The 22,905-nt window shown below is 39.7% G+C and overlaps 1 protein-coding gene across 3 annotated transcripts in view; it reads left to right on the top strand.

The window, feature by feature from the left end:
• The window catches only part of DLC1 (DLC1 Rho GTPase activating protein), a 218,709-nt gene that overhangs the window by 110,350 nt on the left and 85,454 nt on the right, over positions 1-22,905 (top strand). The window contains exon 1 of one of the 3 annotated variants that reach the window (XM_074154819.1): positions 5,906-6,228. The exons of 1 other annotated variant lie outside the window; for it this stretch is intronic. In XM_074154819.1, the coding sequence (XP_074010920.1) occupies positions 6,114-6,228 (115 nt within the window). In that variant the 5' untranslated portion in view covers positions 5,906-6,113. Of the gene's footprint in view, positions 1-5,905; positions 6,229-22,905 lie in introns of those variants that run through there. One more of the 3 variants, XM_074154821.1, reaches the window with a different exon arrangement.

Genomic DNA, 22,905 nt, shown 5'->3' with positions numbered 1-22,905 from the left:
GAAAGTTCTACAGCTCAGGTTTGGTATTTTGAAGTGTTTGGACACCCCTATAGATTAATACTCCCATAAACTTCTCTAGGCAAGAGCATCACATATGGCTAAACAGAATGAAGCATTAACACTTCCTTTCTCAGTTGAATTTTAAACTATGGCACCAGTGTTGACTAATGTATCATTTCTTTTCATTAACATGCAGTATTTCAGGAAACAGCAGCAGGGGCAAGTCTGTATTTTCTAATAACGTAAGGATAGTTTATAACCAGTTACATTAAAAAACAGGCTAATATGGAACAATGTACAGTTGAAACTGGAAATGTATCTTCTTTCGTGTTACTATTATATTTTGCATTTTCATATTATTATTTTGCATTTATGGCTGTGATTAGAAATATTTTCTGCTTTTCTGTGTTGGTTTATTTATTATTTTTGGAGCACACAGTGACAGCGAGACAGCGGTTCAGAAACAGCCAGATAAGCTTACACTTTGAAGTGCGCAGAACTCCAATTAAGCTATGGGGCTATTTGCAAAGCAGGGCCATAATCACACCATCAAGTTTGCTAAGTATTGTGAGTGTTTATTTGGGATCGTGTTTAATTTGAAACACATAAATGTATATTAGAAGACTACTCGGTTTACATAAACCCATCAGCATGTATTTATCGCACAACAAAAAGCAATTAAGGTCAATATTTTGACAAGATCTTCTCAGTGTTTCACCAAAAGTAGTCTTCAATGTTTAGATATTGAAAAGCCCATGAAAGCAACAGCAGTAGTTGTGGCCTGCATCAGGTTCAGCTGCTAGGGAAAGTGGATTTTGATAATTTTCTTTCCAATTACTTAAAAAAGCTTGTTAAAAAATACAGGTTTGGGCCACGGCATGAGGGCATAAAGCCTGCACAGCTTGCAAAAGCAGTTTGCACAGAGGCAATGGCTGTCACGTGGAGAGGGGAGGATTGTCCTTGGGGCTTCCCCACACCTCTGCTACCATGGGGAAGTAGACAGTGCAAGGGCAGCAGGCAGTGCACTCTTCCCATCCATGGAGGAAACTCAGGAAACTTTGTCTGTCTGTTACCTGGTCTACCATCTCTTCTCCAGATTGCATCCATTTAGCTCCTAGGCTGTTCAAAAATTCTACAAGGTGTTGACATGTGTCACAGGGCACTTTTCTGAGAGCAAAATAGAGTGGGTTTTGACCGTATGGAAACAGGTTGGAAGACTCCCAACCTGTTCTACACTTTCTTCATTCAGTAACTACTGCCTTCCAAGTCTGGATGTCTGGGCTTCCATAACATGCTGACTTTCACTCCTAGTGCAAGAAATTAGAAAAATAATGTCCTTCTGAATTTTTTTATTCTCACTTTGGAACAAAAAATGGAAAACTTGTCATGGAAGGATTTTTTCATTAAAGTGTCCCTTTGGAAATACCACACTGTTACATACCCATCCCCCTTCCTCCCACGATGGGAGGGAGGAAATGATGATGACAGAGAGAGGCTGCCACCGTAAGGCCAAGTCTTTCCACCTGCAGCCTGCTCCCAGGGATGTTCCCTAAAGAGGCAGGGGAAAGCTGAGCTCTGGAAAGTAGTCCATGGGACAGACAAACTGCCCAGACACCTATGTGCTGAATGAAACTTCTGATATTTTTATCTTATCTGATTGACAGAGACTTTTTTAAAAAATCAAATCAAATTAAATAAAGATGTGGCTTTGTCATATCAAGAATTTTGTTGGGATTTGTCAAGCTTCTATTGAAAACATAGAATTTCTCTAAATTGTAGGAATTTCTCTAAATCTTTACAGTCTGCTCTGACTGGAGGCTGCTTCTTGTCTACAGATCTGGTATGTATCAGATCTCTCAGATACTGCAGACGTTGCAGTACCAGATTTTATTTTGGAAAGCAACACATGTCAAAGTCAAAATTCAGAGGGCTCCTTTCCCAATCTGGTCTCCTAGATAGCATTTGGACACATCTGCTGAGAGATGAAACAATGACATGTGCTATCTGCCCAGCAGGCGTTTTTTATTAAGACCTAAAATTTTCATTCTGAATCACTCTTTTGGTTTGTGATACTTTTGGATAATTATGGCATTGCCATTCCGTTTCTGTAACAAGGGGAAAGATGGCTGGCTGCATGCATCAGACCAGGCAAGCTGCGTAGACCACCCAGTGAAGATGGTCTGAATGTGCCATACTCTTTGTCGCAGCCTGTACGGAAGTCACAGCAAAGCTCGAGCTGGCAGCACGTTTTAAAAATGATGTGTCTCTGCCCGGTTCTGCATATTTTGGATGCATGCATCCTTCCAGACTCAAGGGGACAGAATCACATAGATGAACCAGAGATAAACATAAGAATTTGCACATCCATAAACACTTGGAAGGGAAGTTGATGCCTTTTGAGCAAGCCTGAAGAGAGTGAGGCTTGCATAACTGTTTACTTCCTAGGAGCTGGATGTTGCCAGAACTAAAAATGAGATCACCATTCCCGTCCATCCTAGTACCTGACGCGTTCTCTCTGCTCTTTGCCTTAAAGAGGAAAAAGGATCTTTATTGTTATCTTTGCAGACTGGAGTAAGGACAGACACACTAAAGGACAGAAAACAGATATGTTTGGCAAGCTTAGATCCTTCAGCTTGAAATGCTGAGGAGTGGTAAGGCTATAAGGAATTAGCCTCTGCCTTCTGCCCTTGGTTGGGTTCAGAACGATGTGTTTAAGAACCATGAGCGGCACTTTACAAGTAAGGACATCCAGCCTCAAGAGGCAGATTGTAGAGGCAAAGCTTTGCTTGTGTTAACAAGACATTTCTAAAAATATTTCTGAAAGGAGAAGTGGGAGAAGTCGGCGGTTGCAGTCTGGAGGCAGGCTAGCTCTGGGTAAGGGGGAAGATGCCGTCCTGGGAGCAGCGATGGTGGGGCCCATCGTGGTTGGTGGGAACGCAGGGAGGGCAAGGCTCAGCCTGGCTCCAAGCAAGCTGGGCGGGCAGGTAGGGAGCTGGCCCCTATAAATATTTGCCTCTGGAATTCCACATAGACTTTTCCCTGGGCATGTGTGCTGCTCCACACGTGTGCATGGCCGCCTCTTTCCTGAGGGTGTACTGTCACCTTTCTCCCCAAACACCGCCTGCTGCATTCCTCTCTTGTCAGCAACAGGCCCCTCTCCTTCAGATTCCTCTCATATTATTTTTAGTCCAGCACGCTTCTTTGTTGATGCATCCAGTTTACCTTTTGACCATAACTATTTCTTTAGGCTTTTTTCATCTCAGCCTTTGGACAGGAAATACTGAATACAGTAAAGTAATTCTGGAAGATAGCTGGAATATTGTCTGTACTGTGACTGTGATCACCACGAGTACTATTCAAATATGAAACCTGTGCCTGCTGGTGGCCTTCCCTAAGTTTCCAGACACAGTGAAGACAAGAGATAGAGCTGCATCATAAATTTTACTTAGATGCTAGTTGGAGGGTTAGGACTTTGCTTATTTTTGCATGCATTTTGCTGTAGTACCTGCATACAGCTAACTGAATTACAGATGTAAAATATGGAAGGGTGTATAGGCAATGTCCTAGCTAAAGGAAGATATTTGTTTTCAGGAGATTTTCCAGTACATTTTCAAATAGAGCAGCAAAACGTTTTGCCATTTTCTTTGAAAACATTTTCTTTGCCAGTTTGTAAATCTCACCATTAAAACCTTTTTCCTTTCATGTCATTCCCAGTGCTCCAGCTTAACTCTTTGGTTTAAAAGAAATTAATCTAATACGTTCATGTTGACCAACATCAGAGATTCACCAGCTGAGTCTGTACATGTGTACCTGGCACCAGTGGCATCCTCTCTCAGTTCAGACAGTGAGCACAAGTTTACCAGAGTGATGGAGAAAGCTTTTCCATACCAACAATCTGAAAGTAACTGCAGGCATGTGATTCAGGCAGATCTTAGAATCATAGAATGGTTTGGCATGGAAGGGTCTTTAAAGATCATTTAGTTCCAACCCCCCTGCCATGGGCAGGGACACCTCCCACTAGACCAGGTTGCTCAAAGCCCCATCCAGCCTAGTCTTGAACAACCTCCAGGGATGTGGCACCCACCACCTCTCTGGGCAATCTGTTCCAGTGTCTCACCACCCTCACAGTAAAGAACTTCTTCCTAATATCTAATCTAAATCTCCCCGCTTTCAGTTTAAAACCATTACTCCTTGTCCTTTTGCTACACTCCCTGATGAAGACTCCCTCCCATCTCTTCTGTAGGCCCCCTTCATGTATTGGAAGGCCACTCTCCCTGGAGCCTTCTCTTCTCCAGGCTGAACGACTCCAGATATTGGTTGCTGCATCCTCATTTAAAAATGAGCAAGTGCTCTTCTGAGCAACAGAGACAATGGCAGATGTCATCTGAACAGGGTGTACGTGTTTCAAAATAGATAGGTTACACTCTAGTCATCATGTCAGCTTTTGCCTATGTAAGCATTGTCACTTTCTCTACAAGGAAACTTTGCCAGAATAATAATAATTAAAACACCCCAAAACACACGTTTCAAGAGTGTGTAATCATATTGAATTTCTCTCGAGAGTTGGCTGCTTCTTTCTCCATCCGGCCTCAAAAAGTAGGAAGGGTGTAACAAGGAAAGCAATTGCAAACTCCAGAGATGCCTTGCTGCTGTTGGTTTTCTTCAAGGATGTACACAGGACATTAGTGTTTGCAGATGCTCTACAAAGATAAAAGACAAAGGCCTAGGTGTGGAGAAATTATGATCTGCATTAAATAGGTGGGGAGCCAATCCTTCTCTCAGTTACAGTATTGCAAATCCCGTAAATTTCTTTTCAATGTAGGAATGAGATCGTGATTTGTCTTATAGGAAATGAGGACTAAAGAAAATGAAGGGAATGGAGGAGGCACTGGAAAAAAAGTTAAAACAAATAAGAAAGTGTGAAATAAATTATCTAGCATAGAATGAAAAGAAAAACTGTTTTATTCTTAGGAAGGAATTCAAAGGGAGTGAAAATCCACAGGCTGAAATTTGCGGTTCTGTAATTCAATCTGTGTGCCAACCTTGTAAGAAATTAATCAATCAGTTTTAATGATAACACAATACTTTTCAAGAAAGTAATGGTATCTAACGGCCGTTGCTGTAAAAATGAAGGACTCCACCTTGAATTAACATGAAGATAACTTTATTCCGCTGTTCTCGCTTTCCCTGATAAGAAAGGGCATTAGGTTTTTAGGCTGGGATCTCTCACCTTTTCACACATTACCATACATAATATTAGGAAGGGGAAAGAGAGTTTCAGCTACCCCCTTATTCCTCCCTCCTTCCCTCCCTCAGGGAAGCCACGGGACACAATAATCAATTAAAAAGGTCAAAATATGCAAGGTCAAATGGCTTCATTTACTGTGACTATTAATCTCAGTTACATGCATAAACTTTTTACATATGGGACCTTATCTTTTCATTCAACAAAGATGTGGAGGCGCCGTTCCCTCTCCTTTTTTCCCCTCTCCCCTTTTTCTTTCATTTTTGTATTTCATTACTGCATTGGCATAAAGTACCACATACAGAGAACTCGGAATCGGGCCCTATTCTGTGCCACAGAAAGGGTGATATGCAAGAAAAATTTGGTAACGAAATATAACACCTGAACTGCAGATACTTAAAATTACTTTATCTCTTTTCTGTTTCTTACCTTTTTTCATGTCAAAACATGAAAGATTACCTGAAATAACAGTTAAGCAGGGAAATATTATCCTAATAAATGAGCATGCAAGTATGTGCCCGGTAAGTTATTTGATTAAACAGGAAGCTAGAATCCTATAGATATCCACAAATAAAGCCCCAAATCTAAATGACTGTATCGTTAGCTCATTTGTAAACTGTTCCAGATGTAAGATTTTGGCAGCTTTCCAGTAGGCTGGCTGCAGTCTGAGCTTTCCTGCATCCGCAGTGAGAACTGCAATGCCTGACTCTTCAAGGAAAAGCTCCACAAGGCTGACGACAAATTATATAAAGTAACAACCTGCCTGCCTGGCGACGAGAAATTCAGACAGATCCCCGGGCAAAGAATGCCCTTTTTCCTGGGGCCGGGCTGCAGCCATTTGACTCTGGATGTGTGATCGATCTGCATTATGCATCACCCAGTGAAAGCCCCTCTGAGAAGATCATTCAGTGATCACATCAGGGACTCCACTGCTAGAGCCTTGGATGTTATCTGGAAAAACACGAGAGACAGACGACTGGCAGGTGAGAAGGACATTACACGAGCATGTTTTAAGATCTGTAAGGGACCTTAATAATGGTAATTAGTGGCATCATTTGCATAATGTGTCAATGTCGCCTCTAAGTATTTCTCCAGCTTTTTGTTTCTGTGTCATGTTACTTCGGTGCTGTGCCTACGGTGGGACTGTATGCGCTCCTCTAACGAGATGAGATAAACATCAGCTATGACAAAAGGAGCAGGGAATTTTGGTCTGATGTTACAGTGCAAACTCCTCAGACTGAAGGGTGCTGAAGCATTTTATTTTGCTGTTAGGTCAGACCCCGTGCTTTACTGCTGTGATGTGCTTCAGTGAGTTGCGTTACGGAGTGTTTTGCAGCCAAGGAGTGTGTCAGTTGGAATATCTGGGCTGTGCACTGAGCGATTACTGGTATTTCCTCTGGCAAGGATTTCAGTGCTATGAGCTCCAAGTGAGTGTCAGGTATGCCAGAGCTAGGCTTCTGAGATATAAATTACCAACCAACTATATGGTTGCAGTTCGCATTTTTACTTTGACTTGCAAAGACTCAAAAACCCGTGGCAAACCATAATAGAGGGCTGGAGGAGGAGATAATTTAACTCGCTTCATTTTCCTCTTCTGTTATTGTCTGTCTCTTAGATTGAATGTTTCTCATTCACCCTGCTGGGGTTGTTACTTCTCTTATTGCGGCGTTTAGAGGTTTGGGACAAGGCAGCAGAAATGCAGAATGGGTGTGACCTGCCAGAGGGATCACTTGGGTTTGTTTGTATACTTACAGTGGGGGCGGTTATCCCAGGAAGGGGGGGGGGGGGGGGGAGGAGGGAGGAGAAATGGGAATAATGATAAGATCAAGGATGAGATGACCAAGAGGCAGACGGTACAGCTCACTAATGTCAACTGAACTTTTACATCACTCTCCCACACTAATGTTTTGGAGAAATAAGAGCAGCTAAGTGCATAACAGACATTGGGGATGGCATGCTGATTCCAAAACTGATTACATCAGGTAATCAGGCAGTGAGTGACCATGGCCCAAAAGAAACACAGGGACAGAAACCTGCTTTAAATTAGAGCAACTCATAAAAACCTTGTTCTGCCCATTGTGTTAGTGGCTGGATAAATTCTGTGCCTGTTCCCATAGGTGGCAAAGAACAGTGAGTTTCCTGGGCAGAGGACCTCAGCTTTACCACTGTTTTACAGTAAAGCCCCATGGTCACAGGAGATGGGGACATCAGAGTTACTCTAGTGAGCAGCAGTTAGTCACAAACGTGGCGGTGCTGTGAAAGTGAGGGACATTAAGCTCTCTTCTGCGGCAAATGGAACTGGGCAGATAGTCCATTTCTCCAAGGTTTGTTAGAAAACTGGACTTCCTTGGTAGCTTAAAGACTGCAGGGCATGGAGCAGCAGTCACAACACAGGTCCTGATGTTTGGGACGTTGCTGAAACTCCACTGGAAGGAGCACCGAGAGGGAAAAAATTTCTGAGTAAAAAGGCAAGGACACTACACAAATCTATAAAAGGGAAGCTGGTGGGGCCAAGCCAGCCTTTGTTTAATCTGCATGTTGCCTGGTCAGCTGGACACTTGTTTACCCTGGCATTCATTTCCATTCCACCTGCTAGAGATGTTTATGTGAATGCTTTGAAGCAAGCTTTTTAATTTACAGTTAAGTTCAGAATGGCATTTGCATCAACAGGCTCCAAGTATCCCTGGCCTGTGTCCATGTCAGACAACTACTACCAACTGCCTTCTATAAAACTGTTTTCCTCTCATCAGTTCACATAGGAAAGCATATAATGACATCTAATTTATGCCTTCTGTATGTGACCTACATATGAAAATATGCAGGTTTTATCAGGATACGAAAAGACCTTGATAAACGTATATATTTAACCTTGCATATGATTGTCAAATACTTGGGGGATAGACAACTGCTAATTATATTTCTTGAGACCCTGACACATTCCGAGAAATGAGGAGTGAACGTGAACCCTTTAGCCTCTTTAGCTGCGCTGATAAGGGTCGGCATGTTTTTATTCTACTTGGCAGATGGTTGTGAGCCGTCACAGTTTTTATCAATACAAGGCTTAGATGTTAGAGGACCCTTAAAAGCAGTGACAGTTCCATTTTCCAGGCTGTGCTGGTGATGTAGGCTTGTCAGTCCACTAGTATATTTGGGTTGCTGTCAGTCATAAAGTCAGAAAATGATCAGGTTAAACCACCAATAAACAGCGGAATATGGAGTAGAGATATCAGGGTGTATTCATGAAAATACATCTTGAATAACAGAGATTCAGGAAGAGAAACAAAGCAGCAACAAGTTGTGTTGCTGTTCTGTTTGTTCTCCGGAATATCAGCAGTTTAAACTGCTGACTGCCTAAAAAAGGGTCATGACACTGAAATAAGAAATCCACTTAGATCAGCAATTTGTGTTATCAGGACACACCTTTAAAAAAGCACACGATATTTGCAAAAGAAAGAAGAAAATGTGAAATATGCATTCTCTGCAGCATATTCAAGAAAAAGTAATCAAAAAGTTTTGCCTTTAAAAAAAACCTGCTAGCCTGCACACAGAAATAGCAAATCATGCAATATAATCTGAGATGATCATCAAACAGGCAGTACTATCTACCTCCTATAAATACCCTGGGAAAATATCATGGAAAATGCCTTTTCCATTAGATCATGTAGTCTTAATGACACAAAAGAAAGATAGTGTTAGTCTTGGACAAAAAGTATTTAAAATGCTATTAAAATTGCGTGGAACTGAAAGGTTGTAGCTAAAGACACTACGATTTTGAGCAGGAGTGGTAAAGTGGCAAACGAATATGGACTGTGCTCTCAGATCACTTGTGCGTGCCATCCTACCACGGCCACAATGGACTAATGCAGAGCAGCACCCTCACATCGCTTTCGAACCCTGAGTTGCTCCGTGTGCCGTCTCATCACATGGCAGAATGGCCTGTGGTCCAGCCAGCTGGGGCCAGGCACGCTTGTATAGATATGGTAGAATATTATATATATTATATATAATATATACATATATATAAAATATAGTATAATATATATTATATATAGTATAATATTATATATATTATACCATATTATGGTATATTATTATCGTATAAATATGGTATATTGTATAAATACAGTATATATTTATACGGTTCCTGTCCTGAGGAGCAGTGAGTTGCAGCTCGGTGTAGTCACGTCATGGTCAATCTACTTCTGATGGCAGCACAGCTCATGGTTTTCCACTCGGTGTCTTTTCTGCTCTTTCTGAGTTTACACAGGCAAAGAAAATCTAGACACATGTTTATAGTCATGTCTGGTGATCTCAAAATGTGGAAAATGAAGCACTAAATAAATCACTAAACACAATGGAAGCATTTTCAATTGCTGGGACATCAAAAAAGCCCAGTAGAGATGGGATACAATTTGGGGCAGTGGAATGAACGGCAAAGAATAAGAGGCGAGAATGAGACTCAAGCTGCCAGATTCCCTAAATGGGCAATACGAAAATTGTAACTTTTCCTGTTACTACATTCATGAGAATAGAAACACTTCCTTGGGAATTCCCACTTTGTTCCCATTACTGATGTCAGGCCACATCCTCAGCTGGGAAGAGAAGCACATCCTGGCTTCTTCAGTGGACAGACCTCCCAACTGAGACCAGGATTTTATGCACAAGAAGGGCAGAAGCACAGTGTGAGCTCCCCCAGAGCATGCAAGCATCGTTCTTGGCTCTGAAATGTACATATCCTCAAGACATTGTAGACACATTTCTTCTAGTGCCTCCACTGTTGTCTGAATTATCTTCATGACAGACTGTAGATTGACCCAGTGTGGCATTTATCTGCATTGTACTAAGACCCATTATGTCCACTATATGACATGACTAAAAGATCCCGGCTTTCTTATATTTTCCAGTATTTTTCAGAAAACATGGTAGACACTGTGTACAACTGACTACTCATATGCCTCTTTTTTCAATCAATTTTTTTTTATGATGAAAAAGCTAAATTGTCTTCTGCAGTATCTGGTATTATAGACAAAAAAAAGAATGTGTAGGTAGTCTAGGTTTGGGGAATTACTGCTAGTTTTCTTGCAGTGGCTTAGTCATAGAAAGTTTGGGAAAAATATTACTTATTTGGTATTTTAAAAACAAACTTTCGACTTTTCGATTTGAAATTATATTATCCATTTACCTAATTACCATTTATCATTTTCAATTATGTCAATTTTTTTATTAATGAAAGTTCACTAAAACGTCACAATATTTAATTTACCCCAGAATTTTAAATTCATTTTGCACTTCTTGGTTCACTAAAAACAAAGTGAGGTTTTGCCACCCTTGCTTTTCCTTGGTTTTGTTTCCTGTTAATTGCCAAAGAAATGAAAAATTACTCATTTTCAAAGATCCGTTACAGACCACTTCTCATTATGCCTACTTTGCTAGCATTTGAGTCATCTGGAAAGATTCTGTATGTCCTTGTAAGTTATTGCTAAAGATGTAGCCACAGAGAGAACTCTGGGACTGCAGAAAAAATAATTCCATCAAACAATTCTTTTCCATTTAGCTTCATTTCAGAGACTCATATCAGTTCACTCTCATCCAGTTTTCATGTTTTTAAGAAAGGCTGGGTTAATTTTGAATCTACTTACGAAGAGTTTCTTTGCAGGCCCCTTTGAGTAGACCTTTCATTTTTTAATTTATGATGATGAGCTAGAATTATATCACTATTTAAGTTTTTCTACTACTGGCCATATCAATCTTTGCATGACTCATCTAGGAACACTGGGAGCATCTGCGACACACTGTCTGCTCTTGCTGATGGCTACTATGTTCTCCATTGTCAGCATCCCTATATTCCCATTGGGTTTATAATTGCTGTTTTCTCTTTTATTTTCCCCTTAATGCTGATGACTTAAACCGTGCCTTTTTATGGATTGCAAAATCTGTGAGTATAGGATTTACTAATTCTTAAACAATTCCCAGCTATTGCTTATACTTCCAGGCACATATATAGCTATCTATAGGAAATAAAGGCAGTAAAGAAAGGAATTTTCACCCTTGGGAAAATTTTTAAAGCCCCAGGTTAAGGTAAGGTGTTTTGCATTACATTTTACCTGTCCCTAAAATTTATACTCATGAAGAAAAGAAATTACTGCTTTAAGTGTTTGCTTTGTTCTGAGATAGGAGAAAGATTTACAGTGTGTGTAGGTGAAATAAGGTTTTAGAAAATGGATGTGTTGCAGAACCTGAGACCACTTGATATATAGCTTTAGATATATCACTGTTCAGCTACATCAGCATTTTTAGGAAATTACTGACCCCTGATCTGGAGACAGCCTTCTATAGGTTTGGTGCTTTACTCAGGCTATTATATAAATATTAAAAATAGCCACTTGCCATGAGGTAGAGGATGATCAGGTATTGATTTTATATGTACTTATACATAGACTGTAATTTATGGAAAAGAAACATTAAAACAGTAAACAATAACTGTCTGATAACAATAGAAGCTATTTGTATAATAAAGAAGGTATAGCATATCCAGTGCAGAAGATATTAATAATTTATTTTAGTTGAATGGTTAAATATCTTTATCATCTTAAAGTTTCCTCCGTTTGAGAGTGCTCGAGATCTTTGTTGTTATCCAAGTAATGAGTAAACAAGCTTGTAGTGTAAGCAATTTGGGGAGAAAATATCAGTTTAGTCATGTGATTTATAATTCTTCACATCTTTCAAATTCAGACATCAAATCCAATCAGAAATAATACATTTCATACACAGCATATGCCTCTCTATTTTTTGAAAATATTGCCACCCTACATTTCCAATAAGATACAGAAAGTATTATGTGACTTTTTTAGCACTGGTGCTTTTATCATGGAATGAATGGAATTAATTTAAGGCAAAGCCCTTCAGTCAAAATCCTCATTCAAAATGGCATTTGGAATTAAATGTATCGTTAGGTTCTTATTCCATGTTCCATTTTTTAATTTCTCACTCTCCATATGAAAACATAGACAAGTGCCAGAAGGTTGTAGCTGCCTGTAGCAAGATTCTGGTGTTGTTTATTTTCAGCTGCTGGAATGTCTTGTTTCCAACACCCCCGTGCTTCTAATTTGAAGTCCGATACCGGTAGAGGTTGGAGCACTCGCGGGGAAAAGAAAGTGCACATACTCTGTCACCTTGGGTATTTGTAATGGATATTTTCACAAAGCAGAGCTAAATTACAGTGTTGGGGGACGGGACAATTGGAAAGTTTTATTTATGACTTTCACATTTTCCTCCATGAGTGAAATTTTAAAACATTTATTTCATGGAGGTCCACTGTCATTTCTGTAATCAGGCTACAACAATGGCACTATTTTGTCCAAGTTTACAATAAGAAGTGCACAGTATGCTAAGCATCTTATGGAAGTGGTTGCTGCAAAATCCTCATGCATTCAAGTTACAACAGCTGGGGGGGATTATGGAAATACACCCTTTTTTCAGCATTCTGGTTTTCCACAGTCATTGTAGCCAATTCCAGGGCTGCAGCAAACAGCCAACAACCCCGTGTCCTGTCCTCTGCCTGGGATTCTAGGGATGTGGGAATTCAGCAATGAGGAACCTTTAGAAATAGCTTTGCTGCTTTCTTGGGGACTCCAAACTGATTCACAGAATCACAGAATCTTCATGGTTGGAAGGGACCTTTGAGATCATCAAGTCCAACCAAAATAAAATTAAAAAAAAAAAAACCCACCACACCCACCCACAAACAGACACAAACCAACAATCTCGGGCACTTCTGTGTGAGCATGGGCCAAGGAGGAAGGGAGAGCACCCGGAGCAGCCGCAAAACATGTCTGAGAGGACCTGAGCAGTCGTGTTCGCTCCGCAAACAGAGAATGAGCACCCAGACAGGAAAAACATCACCGTTCTGTCAGGCAGCTTGGAGACAAGGGGAAGGAACAAAACAATACACCTGGCAACCACCTGTTAGGAAACCAGCCTCATCATTTATCCTTTTCAGCATGCGAGACTTGTATGTGGTACAGGTTGTCAGACGGGGATTAAAAATGAGTGGGAAAGATGAAAATTACGGTCTGCTCTCACGGGGCCCAGTTTCATAATTCATCATTGTAGATACTGTTAAGGTCTAGTTTTAAATGCTGGAGACCATAAGATGAGCATCGTCTCTCTGCTAGAAGTCTCTCCTTATGACAGGCAGCCAGGAGGCTTTATCTTCTCATGCTCTTTGAACATCCATATGCATTTCCCAAAAGCAGGGGCTCCCGATTCCCAGACCCAGCTCCCTGGACTGTATATTCTTTCGCACATCTGAAAGACCATTATATATTTGAAACATTTCTAAAAACTGCTGAAAATGCTGAACTGCTTTGTGTCTGATTGTTTGGAAGGAGCCTTGCTCGCAAAATATTTCAACTGCTGCAGTTCTGCTAACATCTGGACATCTTCCTTACGTCAGAGGTGGATGATGAGATCCAGATGCTATGACTTACTGATGTTTTCATTAACTTCTTAGCAGTTTTGCCTTTGTTTTGTTTACCAACTGCAACTTCTTAACTCCAACTCACGTATATGAGTGTTACTGGGGAGATGGGGAGAAGAGCTGGAAAGGAGAGGGGGAGCCAGAGAAATGAAATTAGTGTTTGGCCTTGATACAAAATAGCTGATTTCTCTTATTACAATGTGCTGTTCCAGGATATGCAGCCTGTGGGAAGGTCAGCCCTAGATGATAGGAAACATTTCACCAAGCTGCTATTTTCAGTAAAAAAATGAGCTATATGAGTTGCTAATCATGTTCTAATTTAAGAGTAAACATGTTAAGCTATGAAGACAACAGGAAATAAGGACGTAAGATAATATTAATGGCGACCTCCTGAACTTTGCATTTACAATCATGCCTAAACCTAATTGCCATATAGAGAATATTTATTACTCTGAGGGAATGCTACTATTGCAGCAGACACAGGAGGGAGTCCAGTTATATTGTAGGCTACACATTAGGAACTAGCTGAATACTTCTTTTAAGGAAGATGTTGGCAATAAACGGAGTATGAGAAAGAAATACAGATCCAAGCAGCTGTACAGTATCTTTGTGGCAATAAATGGTTTATATGTTTGCTAATTTTATATGATAGAATTCCACTTACAAGAATTTCAACCATTTCCAAAGGCTAGTTCCTTCAGTTTTTTCCCACTGAAAATAGAATTAGTGCTGGCAGAACAGCTTCCCTTGCATTAAGAGGCTGAAGTGGATTTTCAAAAACTGTCTAAACTTGCATTTTGCATTTTATGTAGCTATGCAGCTAAATTTGGGGAAAGGGGTGAAAGAAAAACATCAGAGCACATTGATTGATTGATACTACTATTCACTAAACATTGCAGCATCCTTAGCACTGTGTAAGAAACTAAGGTCAAGAAAGTCCCATTTTGAAGAGATTATAATCCGTAAAAAAATCACTGTCAGTGCTCAGTGGGAGGAGATAAATTCAGAAGCCATATGAATATATTTATTATGTACCCCAAAAAAATGCAGCGGTCACTCAGACCAGCACAAGCAGAGAATTTATCAGTCTACTGAGCTGTGTTGCTCAGCTCATCTCCTGCTCTGTGGAGGAATAGGGGAGAGAAGAAAATGGGCCAAATCTTCCCAGTGCAGGAAGTATCTCACTGTACTAGAAATTGCTAGTTTCCAGACTGTGAGAAGGTCAATTAGCAGTATAGTTTATTTTTGGAGTTATGGATGTGTTTGTCCGAGGGTGCTCAATGTGCACATATGTATGTTGATCTTATATGGAGGGAGCTAATAAAAATAATAGGAGAGGAATGTTTAGGCAGATTCTACTTCCAAGGGGTAAATCAAACATACAAAAAAAGAATGAACAAAATAAGAAATGGATAGCAGCTAGCCAGTCAGTTACTTGGTCAGGAGAATGAAATACGAGTGTGGCATAAGAGGGTAGTAAGATCTGAGAAGGAATTTTCAGTGTAATATGTTAAAAAGTTGTGACCAGATGTGCATAGAGATTGCAAGGTATGATTTTGTGACTTCATCCTACTTCTTCGCTCCCCGTCTCTCATGTGATTTGACAAGTTGCATCTTTAATCTCTCATGTTCTCTTATGTGCTAATAGCATAGAGCCCATCCATGACTATAGCTGTTGGATTATACTCTGATATAAATTAGAGTGGTTTATGGTTTCCAGTTTCTGGCAAATAGAGATAAGAGTTTTGCATTTCTCTAGAGGAACTAGCCCAATAGAAAGCCAATTGTTGAAAAGGCATAGGGACAAGGGGAAATCTGTATTCTGCTTTTCTCTTGTGCTTTCAATTTCAAATTTTCAGGTCTCCATTGTGTACCAATACAACTTAATTTGGCACAGAGATCAGACAGAACCAACACAAGACTATGTTCAGCTTTAGATTAATTGTCTCTTTTTCTTTTTGATGCTCCAGAAGCCTTTTAGTCTCTGTCAGTATTCTCAGAAGCTCATGTTCAAATTTTGCCGCATCCTTTCAGAGTTGCTGCCGTGTTACTCTTGCTACTTGATGGTGAAGCTATATTTTGGCAGCTGTCCTACAGTAGTAAAGTATCTGCCACCTGAGCTGAAGTAACATCTGGCCTGCCCTGGCGAGCCACAGACAAGAAGGCTTTGGCACATGCCTTTGCCTGTCGCTGCCAGTCACGGCAGAAAATCTCAAGGCATTAAAGTGGCTCTGGTCGCTAAGACTGAGGAAAATGGAAATTTGTGTTGTCTGGTGTGCACTTTATATAATAGTAAATGTACGAGATGCTCTTGTTTGCTTTTACTTGGTTCGTTAATTTGGTATTCTTCAAGGCAGTTGAATCCTTGAAATATGTAAGAGAAAGTTTCCCTTCAAAAGGCTAGGCGGTAAGCAGCTTTCTTCTGGCCATGATTTTCGTATAACTTTTCTTCTTATCTGCACTTGTGCTTTGCAATGTCATTTGCACATGTTTGCAGAGTTCAGAGTTGAGGGGACAGAGACACGGCTGTGAAGTGTTCCCAGAAGGCTGCTGCAAAACAAGCTTGGCCTCAATCTTTTGTTTTCTCTCCATAACTGTCACTTGTCAAACATCTCTGTTTTGCCCTTAGAAAGGTAGGCAGCTTCCTGGCGTGGGGTGTTTGCCTTGATATACTAGCTCTCACCATGCCTCCTTCTGTTCACCCTGAGCACTTTCACTTAAAGATGGTAAATTAAGCTTCAAGCTTTCATCTGCCGGTATGTTCCTGCTGATCAGTAGCTCAGCAGATCTGAGTTTTGTTGAACCCTATATAAAGATGAACTTCAGGGAGCGCTGCCATACACAGCCATGTACTAAACTGATGAGAAAGCATAAAGATTTTCAATGCAAATGAAAAGAACTTTCCTGAGCAGCCTGGTAAAGACAGGTTTGCTTTACTCTCAATTACGTTGTTAATCAATAATTTGGAAAAAAAACAAAACAAAACAAAACAAAAAATTTTGAGTGATCTTGCTGGAAGAGAGAGAGATTAGACTGAAACAAAAGTTTGGTCAGTTTTAAAAGGCAAAGAAACCTTGGATAGAAATTTTGAGGACAGTTGCATAAGTCAAGCAGAACATTGATTTTGTCTCCTGCTGCTTTTAACCAATGATGCAGTGACAGAGATTCATATAACAAATCTCAAGAAGAAAAACTAATCTTGTTCCTGACATGAGAAGGTACTGCCTAAAAATCTCTCATTGTGCAGAACCAAGAGAAACCAGATTGCGATCGGACATTTATGTTGATGAATTTGTTTGTTTTTCTGCTGTAAGAATGTGCTGAATGGACATATTCACAATTCCAGTGCTTTAATACAAAAGTGCTGACCATATTCTTCTGCGTACCACATATTTTAGAAACCTAAGAACCTAATGAGACTTACACTATTGATAAAATCCTGACATTCAATCTTTTAGCCAGAATTAGAGGTTTTTTCACAGTTGTATCAATGAAGAAAAAGGAAGATGATGTTTCCATGTGATTTTTTCAGTCTAGTATATATTAGTATATACAGTGCATGCATACATAGGTATATGTAGGACTTGCCATGTTGATTGGCCTTTGGGATTTCTATAAGAGGGTGAAGTGAATGAGATAAGAAGCATTCTTAAGCAAAAGTAACCCCGTAGTCAGAATTTTTAAGGTTCTCTACTAATGATTCTCCCTTACCTTTAGATCTAATTTTGGGGTCAGTCCAGAGTCCCCTGAGAGCTCTTTGTTGGTGGATTGTGAGTTCATCTTTTTGCATGGAATAGCCATGGGTCCTTTTCTAAGGCCAAAAAGATTATTCTGATCAACAGCTCTAACCTTCTACATTCTAAATGCCATAAAATGTCACACAATAACTTGCACATGATTTGAGAAAGCTATTTATTTTATTTTGATTTAAAGAGTTCAGATATCTGTTTTTGAATGTTCATACTCTGGTAATAGCTTCTATAATTTGATTGCAAGTCTTTTGTCCACTGGGAGACAAAATTGTCTGTGGTGTGTTAGGACCCTCAAGCAAGCACTCAGATACTTCAAGCAGGAGGGAAAATGACTGCACAAATATTTATCACTGGCATCAGCACAAGTATTATAGAAACACAGACTCCTTGGCTTATTTCCCAGCCATGGCAGCTTTTAAGAGAACTTGAAGCCACTTTTCAATTTGAGTCTGTTCTTTGAAAGTACTTGGTAAAATCTGTTCCATTTCTTATGGACATATGTTGTCATCTATAGGGTTTAAGGGTTTGGCCTGCAACCCAACATAGTAAAATATTACATATGTTTGCTTTGTATCATTGCAAAAGAAACCTCTTTCTGTACCTGCTAGAAATGTAGAAGTGCAGTGAGGTATGTGCATGGTTATGTTCTGTGGTATTTTAACCTTACTGAAGCTGACCAGGGTATATCTATGGTACAATCCTCTGGAGATTTTTTCAACAGGACAGAGATGCAGAACAGTTGAAAGAATGGACACTGAGTGAAAATGAAAAAAAAAAAAAAGAGAGATTAGATTAGAAATGAAACTTTGATTTGTTGATTGAATAGTAGATATTGCTAACTTGAACTTAGTTTGGGAAGCTTTGTAAGTATCTTGTAATAGGCTGTTGGACGTGAAGCAATAAAGTGAGATGATCTCAAATGGAAATACTTTTTCATTGCAGAGAATTTAAATAGCTTATGTCTTACAAGGAGCAAGGAATTTTGCTGATGTGAAAGCAACAATAACTTCACTAAGGAAAGAATGTAGTCCAACAGAAGAATATGAACAAGTTGAAGATAGGTATTTTGATGAGATTTCAAAGATCAATAAAAAGATAGTACACATTTCTTCATCTTTCCAACTCCCATGAGAAGCAGAAATAATTTAGCAAGCCTACATAGAAAAGCTTGTAACTTGTACCCTTGCACTTAACTGCCATGGCAGCATTTATGGGTGACCATAAAACCTAATTCCTTTCCCAGTATCCCACTATCTGAATTCCTGTATTGTTCTCACTATCATCCCATCAGATCTATGTGTTTAAGAACAGAAATAACAACAATATCCTCTCTTTATTTTTTTCTCAGACTGCAAAAAGCAAAAGCGATTGCCAAGAAACTTGTTTTAGTTCTTTCACGAGTCCATATTCTTCTTCCATATTTTAATTAGTAGTATTTATAATAGTTCTTTTGCTCATAAGACATTGTATATTGTATGTCACTGGGGTTAGCGTCCTCAGACAGCCCATTTGAAAGTTGAAACCAGTAGTTTCTGATCCCTGAGCCCACCACTGCTTTTAATAAGATCTACTGAAGCTGTTAGGAATTAAAGGTCATTACAGCTTTGTGTATATTTGGGCTATTTGGCAAAATTAGCTTGCCATGGTGGCCTGATGGGTAATGATGAGCACATCTGGTTTCATTTCTTTGGAGCTACCACAGCAAGATGTAATTTCAAACATGAGGTTTCAGTATCTACCACCTGGGGAAATCTCCACAGGGATTTAACTCTTCTCTGCCCCCTTTATTTAAGATCATTCACTCCAGTTCTTCCTTTGTCTTCAGTGCATCATACCATTTCATTCCCGTCATTTCAGTTTTCTGCCAGGGGCCAGTTCACAATATTAGGTACAAAATTGTTCACGACAAGGATAGACAGCAACCATGTGTCTATGCAATGCCTGGAACAGGTGCTGAGCACCCTCTGACTAATACATCTCTCCATACAGTGATGGGGCTATAGGTGAAGTTTTGCTTGAGGACAGAGGATTCAGAGCAGTGAGCAAAACTGACTTTTTTTTCCTGAATGGGAGAAATCTTTTATACTGTACCATGTGTTGCAAGAAAGATATCAGAATTAGACCAGCAGGAAAATTTATCTTAAAAAAAAAAAAAAAAAAGAGTATTTAAACAAATTAGCTAAATTAAAATGTTAGAAAAAATGATTTTCTGTATTTTATTTCTGTACGACTGTATTTTAAAGACAGTGCAGTCAAAATGTCAACTCCAGTACCACAATGGGCATAGCAAAAAAAAAAAAAAACATATAGATGACTACAAGCATATTTTGATAACACAGTTTCTTAGTGCTTAAAAATACATGTAATTACTTTTATTACGGAAACAGTGTCAAATTTAAAATATTACTAAATCTATTGTTCTGTGCATCTTGTACTTCTCCATTATTTTGTTGATATTTGTTTTGCTGGTCACGATTCATTGAATTAAAAGGGCTTGAGTGGAAATGAGTGGCAACACTGATGTTTGGCTGTATATAGGAATACACCAGAATTTCCATTGATATTTTCATGTATGCTCAAAGCAAATAAGGTTAGAATGCACACCTGCCTGTTTTACCAGTAACACTTACTAGAAAGTATGAGAAATATAATAAAATATTGTTCAGAAATATTGGATAAAAATGCAAAAAACGGGGATAGTTTCATGGGACCAAAACTAATTTATACCAGTTCTTGAAAAACAGACTGCATTTTATACTCAGCAACTCAGGACTTTTTATCTTTTGTTTCAATTCTTTCCATGTTTCTAAATCACTATGAGAGCTGGGGAATGGGAACACCTTCTCCTGTACATTAAGCAACAGAACTGAAGTCTCCACGTGGATTTGTTCTCTGTCTCTTCTTCCCATTTGCATGAATGCTGGCATATAATTAAATTAAGGGCAACATCAAAACAGGCTCTCCTCTTGGAGTGTGGCAAAAATATGGTGCTTTTAGCAGAAAGGTTCCCCAGAGCAGCTTTTTGAATAAAGCCAGAACAACAGAAGACTGATAACTCTTAGGAAAAGAGGAAATGGAAGTAAAATTCCTATACTGACACTGAATCTCATCTGCCTGACTGAGACATACTCTCCCATTTGCCTAAAACTTTTCAGCAAACTTCTCATGAAGCAATTTCTCCAAAAAATTACAGTCTCGGAGGAATTTGTTTCTGTCATCCTGGAAACACTGCTTCTGACCAGTACAAATAAAGCAGTATACTGGAACTAACTTATAGAAGAGATTCACACTCCCCCCACAATGTTACATTTATCTAACATTTATGAATCTGTTCTACTAAAAGACCTGATACGTTATATAAAAGTACTTATTTTGTGGATACAGGATAATTAGTGCGTGGAACAGGTGAATCAGGGTAAGCAGAAAATATGTTTAAAACAGCCTATCATTAGCAAAATACCAATTTCAGTCATATTTGAATTTTCTTCAGCATTAAAGAATTATTGGTATAATTCATAGCTTAACTGAGTTTGGGAACACCAAGTGTTCCCACACAGCGTAGTGGATATTCCAGAAAAATCCTATTCCACAATATTTTCTCCTTTTCTCACAGACTCACTCTGCAGCATGCTATACACCATACTGTGGCTGAATTGCATTTCTCATCAAAGAAAGCATCATTAATTTTAACGGAGTTGCACCAGATATTCATTAGCGAAGTGATAATAACACTAGAAAAGGCCCACAACACATGAGCAAGTTTTCCTTGTCTCTCGTTCAGAAGCGACACGCAAAGTCCTTTCATGTTTGAAGCCCTGTGTCTGCTTCTGCTGCCAGTCCGGTACTCCACACACGTAGGCAGAAATAACAGTTCCGACTTTGAAATGCAGCTGTCCAAGGACAGGCAAAGAAGAAAAATCTGTGCGTCCAGCAGTTTTGACCTCCTAAAGCTAACAGAAGAATGCCCTTTCCGGAAAAGATGCTTGCGAACGCCATGCTGTTCATGTAGGACAGCAGGATCTCCTTTCCTAATGCTCTCCCCGCAACGCGCGTATGCAGTAACCTCATCCCACAAAAATTCTTCTGGCTCAATCAGCTCCCGGTGAAAGCGGGCAGGGTGTGGGTACAGCACCGCTCCAGAGATCTTGCCGTCTCAGGTGAGGGTAGAGGAAAGTTTCTTAATGCTTCTCCCTAATTCCATACTGTAGTTACTGGCAGCTACACAAATTAATTGGGAAGCATTTTTGATGTGATGTATATATTTGTGTGCGTGATACAAAAAGGCTTCAAACGTTATTCTCGCTCACACTTGAGCCCTTTTAACAGTGCCTTGGTAACGCTCTGCTCCTTTGGAGCCCCTTTAAATAAACGTGATGGTACAAATAGCCATGAAACTCCATGCAGCTTTAGAAACCATCCTTCTCTTCGTCCAAGGGGAGGATAAGCACTGTACTGCAGCAGTGGCAGTGGCTGGAGGCATGTTCCCAGCCACAGCCACAAAATTTTGGGCAGGGTGGCTCCTTGCAAGAAGAGAATAGAAGTGCTGAACCTCCGCAGCCAGTCACGGATGCGCTCAGCTGGCAGCGAGCACGCTTCAGCCTTGCCTTTCTCCTCTCCCTGTGGGGCCAGGCAAACGAAACTATGGTCTCTTGACCTAAAAGCAGGCAAGTGTGAAGGTGGGATTTCTGTTTTTCCCCCCAACTCAGCACGAGCAGATGGGTTTACCCCGTTCTCAGACACAAGTGAGTGCACCCACACTCTACTGAGTGTGAAAAATTAAAGGTGGGAAATAGTTTTGCATTAAAAAAAAAAAAATAGAGCAGGGCTCAAAATCAGGTTTTATAGACAAATTGTAATTCCATTATGTTGCAAAACACTAAACTTCCAGGAGAATCAAGGTCTGGTTTCTGAGTTATATAGCCCCTTTGCTACTTGTAGCTTAGTTTGAACTGGAGACATGTTTTAAGTATGACTGTAGTGTTAAATAAATTGTAGTAAATTGAAATGTCACTATAGGTAAAAAAAAAAAAAAAAGAATATGCTGTGCTAAGACATATGTATTCAGCAAACAGTTTTGTAAATTAAGGGTAAAAAGGGAAATTAAAGAGAGAAGCTCAAAATGGCATACACATAAACACAAGGCGGTCGGACATAAATGATGCAGCATTGACAATCACTGGAGAACAAAAGGAGCTTGCTATCTAACTTACTACTTTCTGTAAAGTCTTGTAAAATAGCAATAAAACTGAGAATCTAAATAATCCAGTATTTCAGCAACAGCTAGTAAACTAGACAAACAGCAATGTGGATGAATTTTATTTTACCTGCCTTTGGCATGACCGTTCGCAGATTCTTAACAGCTGCTACAGTAAATAGCTCTTGTGAGAGAATGACCTTTAAAGCTCTGCAAGCCTCTTTAATATTCTGAA

The sequence above is a fragment of the Numenius arquata genome, chromosome 10 (genome assembly GCF_964106895.1).
Source record: "Numenius arquata chromosome 10, bNumArq3.hap1.1, whole genome shotgun sequence".
Lineage (NCBI taxonomy): Eukaryota > Metazoa > Chordata > Aves > Charadriiformes > Scolopacidae > Numenius > Numenius arquata.
The sequence above is the reverse complement of the archived record's forward strand: the minus strand, read 5'-3'. Positions and strand labels throughout refer to the sequence as shown.